The sequence below is a fragment of the Scyliorhinus torazame genome, chromosome 15 (assembly GCF_047496885.1).
Source record: "Scyliorhinus torazame isolate Kashiwa2021f chromosome 15, sScyTor2.1, whole genome shotgun sequence".
Lineage (NCBI taxonomy): Eukaryota > Metazoa > Chordata > Chondrichthyes > Carcharhiniformes > Scyliorhinidae > Scyliorhinus > Scyliorhinus torazame.
Genome location: NC_092721.1, coordinates 91,075,882 through 91,090,701, shown reverse-complemented (window position 1 = coordinate 91,090,701; position 14,820 = coordinate 91,075,882). Strand labels below are relative to the sequence as shown.

At 48.3% G+C, this 14,820-nt stretch overlaps 1 protein-coding gene across 4 annotated transcripts in view; it reads left to right on the top strand.

Annotated features, from left to right (window-relative positions):
- The window catches only part of LOC140391683 (ferroxidase HEPHL1-like), a 190,649-nt gene that overhangs the window by 46,865 nt on the left and 128,964 nt on the right, over window positions 1–14,820 (top strand). For 2 of the 4 annotated variants that reach the window (XM_072476422.1, XM_072476425.1), the window contains exons 3-4: window positions 12,007–12,219; window positions 12,718–12,897. In XM_072476422.1, the coding sequence (XP_072332523.1) occupies window positions 12,007–12,219; window positions 12,718–12,897 (393 nt within the window). The remainder of the gene's footprint in view (window positions 1–12,006; window positions 12,220–12,717; window positions 12,898–14,820) is intronic. The other 2 variants (XM_072476423.1, XM_072476424.1) reach the window with 2 other exon arrangements.

Here is a 14,820-nt window from a genome sequence, read left to right as displayed (position 1 = left end):
TACGAGTTTAGCTGTGTTTTTTTTTAAATTTGGGGCAGATTTGCTATCAACCAATCAGATCACAGCTTCCCTCTGACGTCACTTTTGGAAAACAGGAAGTTACCGTTAGGTTTTTATACTCACACAGAGACTGCTCCTCCTCCTCCGAACGGCTCCCGAAATTAGGCCGAAGAAAGAGAGAGAACAAAACAGTCGCAAAAAAGCACCTTCCCCCACTCTTCACCGAATTACCTCACTGCACCAAATTACCAAATTCTCACTCTGTCTGTGTCTCACTCACCCAGGCTGTGTCTCTTTGACCTGCGCAATGCTTACTAATGTGCGCTTTCTGTCTGCCTTTTATACAGACTTTAGGATGACTCACACTAAAACTTCAAAGAGAAGAATACAATGTGTACCTTTGTGCCCCTTAACAGGCCTCAGGTGACTGCCAGATAACTGCCTCTCAGCAATTAGGGTGGGGGCAGCTTCAGCCAATCAGACACTAATCTACACTGCGCTTTTAACTGAAAAACAGCAAAATTAGATTAACCACTTACCTTTCCTGGTTACGTCACTGCACCAAATTACCAAATTCTCACTCTCTGTCTGTGTCTCACTCACTCAGGCTGTGTCTCCTTGACCTGCGCAATGCAGATTACTTTCCGGCTGTTCTTTGGTTCTGAGATGTAGAGGAGCAGGTCATCCGAATGGAGTGAGACTCTGCCCTCTGTCTCCTTCGGATGCCCTTCCAGCCTTTCACATCTCGCAGAGCGATCGACAAGGGTTCGATTGCCAGGGCGAGCAGGAGCGGAACAATGGCCATCCCTGCCTGGTGCCTCTGTGCAGCAGGAAGTATTCAGAGCTGATGGTATTGGTCTGAATGCTCATCTTGGGGGCATTGTACAGCAGTTTCACCCACGAGGTGAACCCTGGGCGGGATTCTGTGATCCTGAGGCTAAATGTTGACCCCGTCGGAAACGCTTTCACGTTTCCCGATGCCGTCAACGTGGCTGTAGGATCAGCAATTCTGGCCCCAACAGGGGGCCAGCACGGCACTGGAACGACCCTCGCCGCTCCAGCTGCTGATCCCGGCGTCAACTGGGCGCCACGGGGTCCGCGCATGCGCAGTGGCTCCCTTCTCTGCGCCAACCCAGACACGTAGGGCTACAGGGGCCGGCGCAGAAGAGAGCAGGCTTCCAGCGTGGGCCCCGATCGCGGGCCAGGCCACGACGGAGGCCGCCCCTAGACCCTTCCACGCCGTGGTCCCGCCGGCTGAGAGCAGGTTAAAACGGCGCCGACGAGGGCAGCACGGTGGCGCAGTGGGTTAGCCCTGCAGCCTCACCGTGCCGACGTCCCAGGTTCGATCCCGGCTCTGGGTCACTGTCCGTGTGGAGTTTGCATATTCTCCCCGTGTCTGCGTGAGTTTCACCCCCACAACCCCAAAGATGTGCAGGGTAGGTGGAGTGGCCACGCTAAATTGCCCCTTAATTGGAAAAAAATGAATTGGGGATGCTAAATTTAAAAAAAAAAAAGAACGGCGCCGACGGGACTCGGGTTTTTTACTACGGCCGCTCGGCCCATCCTGGGCTGAGAATTGGTGGGGGGGGGGGGGGGGGTCTGCGTAGAGCTCTGCGGAGAATAGAGTCCCGGCATCAGGTCGGCGTGGCACGATTCGCGCAGTCGCGGCGATTCTCCGGCCCGGCCCCAGGCTGAGAGAATCCCGTCCCCTGCTCCTAGCCCAAACCGCTCCGATACCTCTTCCATTCGACTCTGTTGAAGGCCTTTTCTGCATCCAGGGAGATGATCACCTCTGGTGTTCTCTCCCCATATGAGGTCAGTATACATTAGCAGCTGTCTGATGTTCGCTGTTAGCTGTCTACCCTTGACAAAGCCTGACAAAGCCTATGTGGTCCTTTGCGATCACCTCTGGTACGCAGTTCTCCAGTCTCTTGGCCAGGAATTTCGTGAGTATTTTTGCATCTACGTTGAGCAGCGAAATGGGTCTATATGATCCGCATTCCATTGGGTCATTGTCTTTCTTTGGTATCAATGATACAATGGCCTGCGTTAGCGTTGGAGGCAGGGTGCCCCTCTCTATCGAATCTGCCAACATCTCCCGTAGGTGCAGGGCCAAGGCTGGTGTGAATGTCTTATAGAAGTCTGCTGAGAATTCATCTGGTCCCGGCGCCTTCGCCACCTGTATGGAGCTGATGCTCTCTATGATCTCTCCCAGTTCTATTGGTGTTTCTAGCTTCCTCCGTCTATCATCTCCCACATCTGTCATATCCAGTCCATCGAGGAACCGTTTCATCCCCGAGTCCCTGTGGGGGTCTCGGAGGTGTACAGTAACTGGTAGAAGGCCTCAGATGCGTGGTGACCATTTTTGATTCGGCTACCAATCCGCCTGTGCTATCTCCCCAATGGCTTTCTGCTTTCTTAGCTGGTGAACCAACATGTGGCTAGCATTCTCTCCGTGCTCATAAAGGTCCCCTGTATCTGGCGGAGTTGGTGCATTGCCTTCCTGGTGGATAGCAGGTTAAAGTCCATTTGTAGTTTTTTCATCTCCGTCAGAAGCTCTACGATCGGAGCCTTGAAGTATTTTCTGTTGACCTCCAAGATGGAGTCAACCAGTTGCTGCCTGGCCGCCCTCTCTTCCCTACCTCTACGAGCCTTGTAGGCTATAATCTCTCCTCTAATCACCGACTTCAGTGGAAAGTGAGACTTCTCCGTTCTGGTTATTAGTAACTTACTCGCCTATGGCCTGTGATGTTTTCTGGCAGAAGGCCTTGTTGACCAAGACGTCTGTGCCCAACCTCCATATGGGGCGGTGGTTGGAGAGGACTGCCGTGGTGTATTCCGCTCTGACTATTTCTGGAAGCACCCATTTCCCCACTGCAAAGAAGTCGATCCTGTGTATACCTTGTGTTCTGGTGAAAAGAATGAGAATTCTTTCTCACCAGGGTGTAGGAATCACCAAGGGTCCACTGCCTCCATCTGTTCCATGAATGCTCCCAATTTCCGAATAAAGACACCCAGATCCGGCTGCCCATATGGATTTTGAATCTCTTTTCCATTTAGATAATTTGCTTTTCTATTTTTTTGGCCAAAATGGATAACCTCACATATATCTACATTAAACTCCACCTGCCAAATTATGGCCCAATCTCCTCGCCTATCAATATCTGTCAGTAAAATCTTTACCTCCTCTTCACTGCCTGCTTTCCCACCTATTTTCTTTTCAATTGCAAATTTTGCTACGTTACACTCTGTACCTGGTTGCAGATCATTTATATAGATTGTAAATAGTTGAGGTCCGCGAACTGGACCCTGTGGAACCCCGCTATTTACAGTCCACAAATCAGAGAAGGACACATTTATCCCGACCCTCTGCTTTCTGTCAGTCAGCGAATCCTCAATCCAATCTAATATTCTATCCCCAATTCCCTGTGATCTCGCCTCCTGGATCAGTCTTTCTGTGGCACCTTGTCACATGCCTTCTGGAAATCTAGATATACCACATCCACAGTTCCCCCATTATCCACCTTGCTGGTTACATCCTCAAAGAACTCGAGCATATTTGTCAAGCATGACTTGCCCTTCATAAAACCATGCTGACAATGGTGGATTGAGCTTTGTCTTTCCAAATGTTCAGTTATCTCCTTAATGATTGCTTCCAGCAACTTCGCCACCACAGAGGCCAAGCTAACCAGTCTATAGTTTCCTACTTTTTGTCTCTCCCCCTTTTTGAATAGGGGTGTCACATTCCAATCCATCGGAACCCTTCCAGAATCCAGGCAATTCTGAAATACCATAACCAATGCATCCACTATCTCTGCTGTCAACTTCCCTTCACATCCTGGGGTGCTGGCCAGCAGGTCCCGGAGACTTATCTGCCTTTAATCCTATTAGTTTATTCAATACCTTCACCCTAGTGATGGTTATTGCACCACGTTCTTCTGCACTAACTGTAGTTTTAGGAATTTTAAATAATCATCTACCATGAAGACAGAGGTAAAATATTGGTTCCACCCACTGCCATCTTTGTGTTCCCCATTGTTACCTCACCAGTATCGTCCTATAAAGGGCCAACATTTACTTTAGCTATTCTCCTCTTTACGTATAGAAGCTTTTGGTATCCGTGTTTGTTTTCTGCTAGTTTTCTTTTCATAGTTCACATTGGTTCTCTTTTTAGTAGCCTTTTGCTGAAAGTTATCCCAATCCTCCAGCTTACCACTAGCTTTTGCAGTCTGGTATGCCCTAGATTTTGCCTTTATATCTTCCTTGTTTAACCATGGAACTTTTTTCTCCCATCAATATACTTCAATTGAGAAGTATTTAATATCTCCCTGAACATCCGCCATTGTTCCTCAACTGTCCTACCCTCCATTATCTTTGTCCAGTCTACTTGGGCCAACTCTTTCCTCAGGCCTGTATAATTCCCTCTGCCCAACGCTAAAACTCTAATATTTCACTCCATCTTCTCTCGCTCAATCTGAATTTGAAATTCTAGCATGCTGTGATCAATACTTCCAAGAGGATCCTTAACGACAAGTCTATTTATCAACCTTCTTCGTTACATATTCCTGAATCTAAAATAGCCTGCTCCCTGGTTAGCTCCATAAACATTGCTCGACGAAACAATCCCTCATACACTCTATGGGGCAGCATGGTAGCATAGTGGTTTGCACAATTGCTTCACAGCTCCAGGGTCCCAGGTTCGATTTCTGGCTTGGGTCACTGTCTGTGCGGAGTCTGCACGTTCTCCCCGTGTGTGCGTGGGGTTCCTCCGGGTGCTCCGGTTCCCTCCCACAGTCCAAAGATGTGCAGGTTAGGTGGATTGGCCATGCTAAATTGCCCTTAGTGTCCAAAATTGCCCTGAGTGTTGGGTGGGGTTACTGGGTTATGGGGATAGGGTGGATGGGTGCTCTTTCAACGAGCCGGTGCAAACTTGATGGGCCGAATGGCCTCCTTCTGCACTGTAAATTCTATGAAATCTCCCTCTTGCCAATTTGATTAGTCCAGTCAATGTGGTTGTTAAAATCACCCATGATTACCGTTGTGCCCTTCTCACAAGCCCTCATTATCTCTTGGTTTATACTATGCCCCACTTTGGAAGAATTGCTTGGGGCCTGTATATTACTCCTACAAAGGAGTTTTCTTCCCTTGTTTTTTATTTCCATCCAGATCGATTCAACATTTTTACCCTTAGTGCCAATATAATTTCTTAATACAGCCTTGATGTCACCTTTACCAATAAAGTTACTCCACCTCCTGTTCCATCCTGTCTATCCTTTCAGAATACTGAGTATCCTTGGACGTTCAACTCCCAGTCCTAGTCCTCCTGCAACCATATTTCAGTAATCCCAAATTATACCCATTTATCTCTATTTGTGCCGTCAGCTCATTGACCTTATTCCAACTATTGCGTGCATTTAAGTACGAGGTTTTTAAATATGGCCGACTGATTTGCCTTTCCCTTGCAGGATTTTCTTGTGCACTATACTTTCCACACATTCTGACCTCCTTTAATAATCACTGATAACACTCAGCTTCATCCCCAACTTTCACTCCAACAGTCATCTTACATTTAGATTTTTGTTTAGGTTTCCTTCCCCTCCGCAGTCGTTAGACTGGCTCTGACTGTTCATCCTATTAATCTCTATCTTCTCCTCGCATGCTGACCTGTTGCCGGTAAATCAGTTATCTTTGTTTGTACCTGCTGTCGTTAGCAGATTGAGCTTGCTTGGATGTTGTTTAATGGGAACATCATTTCTGATAGCTACATCCGGCGGCGTAATTACTTTGTACTTCCCGAATTATCCCCCACACAAGTGACTGCAATGACGTTTTCAGGTAATTCAATTTATCCCAAATTTTGAATGTTTCCTCATTGTCCAATTAATTTGAGGAATATCAAATTCAGAATTGTCTGGATTTATCTCTTCATGAGTTACAACAACTATCACTTCCTCCTTTTCTTCTCTATCAACATAACTTTTCAGCATATTAGCAGCACACACGATCCTTCCTTCTGTTTGGCGTTCTTATCAAATAATTAATCTCACTGTGTTTCCTTTCAATCTGATACTTCCCACTAAATCTTGCTTTTAATGGTTCCTCGAAGGGCACAGTGGTTCGGTCAGGGTTCCAGGTTCAATTCCGGCATCGGGTGACTGTCTGCGTGGTGTTTGCACATTCTCCCTATGTCTGCATGCGTTTCCTCCGGGTGATCCAGTTTCCTCCCCCAGTCCAAAGGTGTGCAGATTAGGTAGATTGGCCATGCTAAATTATCCCTTAGTGTCCAAATGTTTAGGTGGGGTTACTGGGTTATGGCGATAGGGTGGATACATGGGCTTAAGTCGGGTGCTCTTTCCAAGGGCCCGTGCAAACCCGATGGGCCAAATGTCCTCCTGCTGCATGTTAAATTCTATGAATGCGGTAATGGGTATGAAAGGTGCTGGTTTGATTACCGCCTGAGGTTTCCCTATTATCTGACATGTGTGACATGTACGGCAAAGTTCAACTACATCCTTGTGCAGAACAGGCCAATAAAAATGTACTTGTATTTTTGCATGAGTCTTCCTCATCCCTAAATAACCCCGACTGTAACCACATGTGCTACCCACAAAGACTCCATAACCTACCATGAATGCACTTGAACTTCTGCCCATTTCTCATCTGCTTCAATATGTAAAGATCTCCATTTCTTAATACATTATTTCTAATGTAATAACATTCCGGTATACACTCCGATTCCGTTCCCATATATGCTTTCTGATAAAACGTCTTTGTCTTTGAATCTTTTTGTTGTAATTCACCCAACTTGCTTGAACGAAAGACATCCGCTTCATCCACTACTTGCTCAATGCACCACAGCCCCATCATTCAGCCATAAGCAATCCACACTCATACCTATCATTCTGACACTCCACCTGACCCTTCTCACTTACCAATGTTGTCTGCCTCGCTCCTACCTTTCGCAGCTTCCACATACCTCTGGCTATTCAGCTTTGGCAGGCACATCATCTGAACACATTGCTCAGCAACAGCTCCAAGGAAAACAAGGCCAAGGCGGTGCTCTTCCTTCAGCTCCAGCATGTCTCCCCTCTGCTACGCAATGTGTACTTCGCCGCAGGATAGCATGATGTTCGAGATCCTCTTGGGGCTACATTGGAGTGCCCCACCAGAGCAGTCCAGGCATCAGAAGCGCATCTTTAGGATGTTGATGCACCGCCCAGTGACACTGCTGGTTGCTGCATGGGCGTCCTTATAGCGTTTCTCCGCGTCGGCCTGGGGCATGCGACAGGCATCATCATCCAAGATCTTTGTCGCAGGTAACCTTGTCGCTGAAGAGCCAACCCCTCACCCGAGGGAGTGCCTCGAAGGCACCGGGATCCGGCTAGTGTGTGCCAAGATGTATACATCATGCACACTGCTTGGATATCAGGCGCAGATGTACATTATGTGCAGCTCATGGTCGCACATTCAGGGAGTGGAAGCCCTTCCGATTGATGAAGGGCACCCCCTGATGGCGCCGGTGCTCACAGAGGCCATGTGTTCCATCAATTAACCCATGGACCTAGGCATGCCAGAGATGGCGTCAAATCTTGCTGCACGGCATCCTGGTGGGCTTGGTCCAGATTGAAGGTTATATAGTCTGCTGCCTGGGCATATAGGGCATCCGACACAACGCAGATGCACAGACGTCTGCGAGATACCAGACAGATCCCCACTCAGCCCCTGAAGAGACCCAGACGCATAAATGTTCACGGCGACCATCACCTTGACAGCCACAGGGAGTAAGTATTGCCTTCACACCAACGTGGTGCCAGGTGTGCCATTATCTGGCACAGGTGGCACGTGGTCTTCCTGGTTAGCCAAAGTCTTTGGCAGCACAGGCGGTCCGGTATTTCCTCGAAGGACAGGCGCTAATGGATGCAGGGCCTCCTGCACACCTCCTTGGCCTATTGAACGGCCGGCACTGGAACCTCACTGGCTGGCCCCTGCTCTTCTAGGGGCAGGCTCCTCTTGTACAGGGTCCTCCCCGAGCAGGCCGTATGCCTCCCAGTGTCCGTGCGCCTGCCATGGCAGCTGCGGCCAGGTAGATAGTGAGCATTCCTGGCTTCACTTCAAAATTAATTATCTGCAAGGGGTGGGGGATTTGGGGGGGGGGGGTGACGGGGGAGAGAGAAGACATGTTAGCAAGATGAGTATTCCCTTGCCCATTCACATCCAACAGGCTACATGGTGCCCCTGAGTTGCATTTCAGCTCCACCCCCCCCCCCCCCCCCCCCCCCCCCCCACCCCCACCCCTCAGCCATTCCACCTAATATGTGGCCTTCCACACAGCACCCCTGTCCCCATCAGTGAATGGCACTGAGTCTGTGATATGGGGAGCCTCTGTCCTCACCAGGGGTACTGGTGGCTGCCGCAGCCTGTGTCAGGGATAGGCTCTGTGGCCCCTGTCCTGTCTCCCCAGTGGGGTCTACTGTGGGTTTCCTCACTGGGCCATGTGTTAAATTGCCAGCAGTGTGGCACCTGGTTGGGAGGGTCACTATGTGCCACCAATTGACTCCATGCTTGGGGGCTTGTGTGTGGGCAGGTCCGACAGATTGGGTTAGGCAGGGAAGTGTGCGCCTGCTGGGAGCGTAGCTGCAGTGGGTCCTGGGTGTCACAACCTGACTGGGGGCAAGATGGATGGGAGCAGGAACATGGTGGACAGTTAATGGTCCTGCGGAGTGGGCTAGCTGATAGTGTAACTGTTGAGGCCTCGGCCCTGCGAGGGGCAGTGTGTCACGGTGCATGTATCCTTTGTTTAGTGTGAACTCTGCTAATCCCCTGCAGTGGGATAGTGCTTCTGATGAGTGCCAGCTGGTGTGCCACTGATTGAGCTTGTCCACGCCCATCCTGCCCAAAGCAGCACGGTAGCACAAGTGATTAGCACTGTGGCTTCACAGCGCCAGTGTCTCAGGTTCGATTCCCTGCGGGGTCACTGTCCGTGCAGAGTCTACACGTTCTCCCCGTGTCTGCGTTGGTTTCCTCCGGGTGCTCCGGTTTCTTCCCACAGTCCAAAGATAAATTTCCCTTAGTGTCCAAAAAATGTTAAGTGGGGGTTACTGGGTTCCGGGGATAGGGTAGATACGTGGGCTTGAGTAGGGTGCTCTTTGTAAGTGCCAGTGCAGACTCAATGGGCCGAATGGCCTCCTTCTGCACTGTAAATTCTATGATTCTATGATCTTAATATTGTTGGCCATTCTTTGTGGCTCTATCTTCTGCTGCAGGGATAGTGGAGTTGCCCTTAGTGACCAAAAAAGGTTTGGAGGGGTTATTGGGTTACAGGGATAGGGTGGAAGTGAGGGTTTAAGTGGGTTGGTGCAGACTCGATGGGCCGAATGGCCTCCTTCTGCACTGTATATTCCATGTTCTATGTTTTATGGGTCAGCTGGGGTCTGAGGGTTTCCAGTGCCGCTGCCTGGGTGGGCTCCCAAATGACCAGAGGAATGTGGACATTTACAGGACACAGTCAGCAGAGTGAGCAGCCAGGGGCCTGTAACTAATACCAAATGGGTGCATTTAAAACAAATATTGCCAAAATGGCAGCTCTTCTACACCCCATTGTTTTCCTCTGGTCACATAGGTAAACACTTGCTTTTCTCACTGGTTGCTAATTTGCATCTCAGACAGCTGCCCTTATCAACGCCCTCTTTTATTTTTATCCCATTTCCATTTTTTAACTCTTAATTTTCTCCAATCCTTACCAACGGGGTTTCCCGTTCTCTGCACCCCTCGCCACTGGGAAACCTGCAATGGGGGTTCGCTATTGGCGGGATCGGAAGCTTCCTCCAGTGAGAAAGACCAGAAAATTCCAGCCACTGAGTTTGATTGGTGTGCCTGCTGTAGTGGAATAGCTGGAGGTATGTGGCAGTCCTGATTGCTGATGAGTGAGTGATAAGGCTGTGGTGCACAGAGTGAGATGTTGATGGAGCAGTGAGCAGAAGCTATCATGTAAATGAGCATTCACTGGCCTTGACCAGCTGTGCAGCCAGGTCCTCTGTGCCACCCCCTTCAAATCGACCTCCCTGCTTACTAGCTCGCATTCCTTCCTCAGCGTGTGCCTTGAGGGCCTCCTATGCTCTTCCAGCATATGGCAGTTTTGCTCCTTTTCATCTTTAGTACTAATGCCTCCCACGCCGCATCTGAAAACCTGTGAACCCCTCTCTTGCCTATTGGTCCTCTTGTTGTACTTATTTTTCCATCCAAGTTCTCGCAAGACGATCTGCAGCAGCTCCAATTGAATGAGTGCAGCCTCCCTTTCAGAAAAGAGCCAGAAAAGAGCTTGAATCACTTTTCCCCCTTACTTGTTTGTACACACCCCTGCCAGCATCAACGGGGCCGAGGTGGAGATGGTTAGCAGTTTCAAATTCCTAGGGGTGCACATCTCCAAAAACATGTCCTGGTCCACCCACGTCGACGCTACCACCAAGAAAGCACAACAGCGCCTATCCTTCCTCAGCAAACTAAGGAAATTCGGCATGTCCACATTAACCCTTACCATCTTTTACAGATGCACCATAGAAAGCATCCTATCGGGCTGCATCACAGCCTGGTATGGCAACTGCTCGGCCCAGGACCGCAAGAAACTTCAGAGAGTCGTGAACACCGCCCAGTCCATCACATGAACCTGCCTCCCATCCATTAACTCCATCTAAACCTCCTGCTGCCTGGGGAAAGCGGGCAACATAATCAAAGATCCCTCCCACCCGGCTTGCTTACTCTTCCAACTTCTTCCATCGGGCAGGAGATACAGAAGTCTGAGAACATGCACGAATAGACTCAAAAACAGCTTCTTCCCCACTGTCACCAGACTCCTAAATGACCCTCTTATGGACTGACCTCATTAACACTGCAACCTGTATGCTTCATCCGATGCCAGTGCTTATGTAGTTACATTGTATATGTTGTGTTGCCCTATTATGTATTTTCTTTTATTTCCTTTTCATGTATTTAATAATCTGTTGAGCTGCTCGCAGAAAAATACTTTTCACTGTACCTCGGTACACGTGACAACAAACAAATCCAATCCAATCCAAGAGGAGCAGTGGCCTTTAAGAGGCTGTGCATTGCACCAGCTTGTTTGTACACACCCCTGTCAGCATCAACGGGCCGAGGTGGAGATGGTTAGCAGTTTAAATTCCTAGGGGTGCACATCTCCAAAAACATGTCCTGGTCCACCCACGTCGACTCTACCACCAGCGTCACGTACTGCTGGATCCCCTCCCCTGTTGAGACGGTGATGAGTCAGCAGGGCGTGGAGATGGCAGGAAGTTTGCTTGTGGCCTATATCAAAAGGATGGAGGCACATCCTTGGCCAGAAAAGAGCTTGAATCACTTTTCCCCTTTGTCATTTCTAGAATTGTCCTGGTTTCCTCTAATTTTTCATAGTTAGATTCTGCTCGTTGCAAATATCTTAGACTGGGCCATCAATCAGCTGAGTAGAACTCCGCTTTAGGATTACCAGTTAGAGCTAGAATTGTTCCAAGTGATCACATTTGCTAGTTCACGTTAAGAAGACAGAAGTTTATGTGAGATAATTATCGTATGACTCTTAACCATTCTGACTCTGCTGGATGTTTTCTCATGGTGAAGATTTGAATCCAGCCTTTATTTAGAGGAATTTTTCTCTTACAACACCAAGAAAATGTGCAGCAAAGTGCTCCATAAAATGTAGAGACCCTTCCCTATTTCTTGCTGAGAACTTATTGGTTTTCTTCTTTACCAGATGGATCTCAAGGTCATTTCTTTATATGTTCCTTCCCTTTTTCAACACGTTTCCCATCTGACGCCGTTCTTCCTTTGTTTAGTGATTGAGCTCTACTGTTTCCAATGACATTTCTAATTTATTTGAGCAGCAATATTGTGTAGTTGACCAGTAACCATTGATGCAATCTCGCTTTTATGTGCTAACGTTTTGATGAATTCCGAGAGATATCAGTGCACATGTTACAAATGAGTTCTTCCTTACAGGTGCTTTCTATCCTGACGGTACACCCGATAAACACAAGATGGATGATGCTGTTCCACCAGGGGGAAGCCACATGTACACATGGGTAGTAAAGAAAGAATATGCACCTACAAATGCTGACCCTGCTTGTTTAACCTGGATTTACCATTCCCATGTAGATGCACCAAGGGATATTTCCTCAGGTTTGATTGGAGCATTGTTGACATGTAAGAAAGGTACAGCACATCCCTCTTGGTTGAATTATCCGTGCATATTGAATTCTAGGTCTCTAAACTTGAAATTAGTTCACCAGATTTAGAAGCTTTACCTTGAATAACACTTACTGGACTTGGATAGGCCTTAGAACTGGATAGTATTCAAAGTAAAATTCACAGATCAGGGTTATAGGACAATGGTTAAAGGAACTCAATTTCCCTCATTCAATAGCTCAACTTGTTCTGCAGGCAGGTCTGAAACATCGACTCTCATGGAATCATGACTGAACCGTAGCAGTCACATTGGACTCAAAATCTTCATTCTGTTTCTCTCAGTCACAGATGCTGTCAGACTGTTTTTATTCTGTAAACGGACTGTCTGTATGTGAACTAAAGATTGAACGGAATTTAGTATTTTAAATCTAAATAAAGGGAGACCTGTACTTTCAGCCTTGCGAAAGGAGCAAACACATTTCCTAACTTCAGACTAAGTTCTTTGTTCTGCTTTAATGTTGGCAGGAATTCTGGATGATGTGACACTGAAACGTAAAGATGTTGACCAGGACTTTGTCGTGATGTTCAGTGTGGCAGATGAGAATTTGAGCTGGTATTTAGATGATAATATAAATAAATACTGCACTCTGCCATCTTCGGTTGACAAAGAGGATGAAGCTTTTCAGGAAAGCAACAAAATGCATTGTGGGTATTTTAATCTGATTTGTTTTTACTCCTCATTCTCTTGTAACAGTTTTTTAATAATTTCTGGGGGAGCGCTTTACACGTGGGAATTATTAGAGCACATTAATAACATGGATGCGAATGTTACAATGGTCTCAGGATTTAAAGTTGACCGCTGCCGTAGACATTGATTTACAGCGATTTTCTATTTGTTTTATTTATTTATTTAGGCAATTTGAGATAATACAGTAATTTGGCTGCAGGCTGCAGAGAATACCATCGTTTGGTTAGTGGGTGCTCCAAGCTGAAGCCACCTTATCTACAAGTCAATTTCATCCAAGCACAGACTTCAATATTGGGATACTTCATATTGTCTCCTCCCTGTCGCCAGTTTACAGCCAGGACATGTCTCTCCTAGGACAGGATCCTGGCCCTTCCAACGAGCGGGATCACCCTGTCCCATCAAAGATGCCCCCCCCCCCCCCCCCCCCCGTGGTAGATTCCCCGGCAGCACAGCTGGTGAGCAAAGCAAATAGCAGTGCCAGGATGCCTGGGTGATATCGGGGTGCCACCCTATCCAGAGCCCAACCACCTCGGGGTCTCCAATCGCCTGGGAGACACTAACTGCTCACTTAAGTATGCAAATCTGGATCCAGTCCAGCGAGGGTGAGATCCAGATCGCGACATCTCACTAGATCTTGCAAAGTGTCCTGTGCATCGTAAATCATGCACGAGGCTTCTTGCGAGAATTAACGGCCTCATCGCATCACCGAGTCTGGGCGCGATGAGGCCGATTGATCGGGCCTACATTTCTCCTGTCTTTTGTCCAATCCCTATTTCTTTCACCCTAAAATTGAAAGCTTTTCCTTTTGCCATTTAGGCAGGAAGCTGTGAAATTCTCTCCTTAAACTGCATTGCCTGTCTCTCTTTCCTCAATAAAGATGGTCTTATAAGCTACTTCTGAGATCCCCATCCATTCTCATGTCTTCTTCACTGGCTCTGTCAATGTTTGTCTGATTGTGCTCCTGAGTATTGTCTTGGGGTGTTTTACTACATTAATAGTGCTACATAAATACAAGTTGTCATTATTCTTCCTCAGCTGACACTGTCCCAGGTTTGAATCCATCGCCTGGAAACCCATGGGCTGGATTCTCCGATTTGGAGACTGTGTCCTGATACCGGCGTGGTGGAGGGCTAGCAGGCACGCAGCGTAAAGCACCCGGCTCCAGCTGCCGATACGGCCGGAAATTGCCGCGTAGGGCGGGCGGCCGCGCCGTGCAACATGGCACTGGCTGCGCGTGGACCCGGCCGACCAAATAATGCCCCCCCCTTTGGCCAGGCTCGCCAGCGCCGGACCACCCCCCACCAGTGCCCACAGCCCCTGCCAAAGCCCCCTTGCCCACGGATCGGCTCTCCCCCTGACTGTGGCGGCGCTGGACTCAGTCCGCAGCTGCCATGCTGAGAGACCCACGGCGTCGGGGGTGGAGCATCACAGGGAGGGCCTCAGGTAACGCCCTGAAGCCGTCCATACGGCCTGCAGCAAGAGTATGCCGTTTTGGAGGGGGCGGAGCATCGCAAAAGCGGTGCTGCACCCGATTCTGGCAGAAGACCAGAGAATCCCGCCCCATAGCTGTGTGTCCCTTGATATTCACCAAAGATTCAGCAACTTGCCCATTATTGCCTCCTCATCAACCCCAACTGTCCCCTCCTTGTCTCTTTCACCGATCTACCTGCTAAACGCTTACTAAGCGTCTTAATACTAAGTTTGAAAAGAAATGCATCATGTAACGTGGATTTAATTAAAAATGGAAATGTGTCATTTTTGGCGAGAAAATTTGATGTGATTCCCAGCAGCCTTGATGGGACAATCCGGATCACAATCTTTTTTTAAAAATTTAGAATACCCAATTAATTTTTTCCAATTAAGGGGCAATTTCGTGTGGC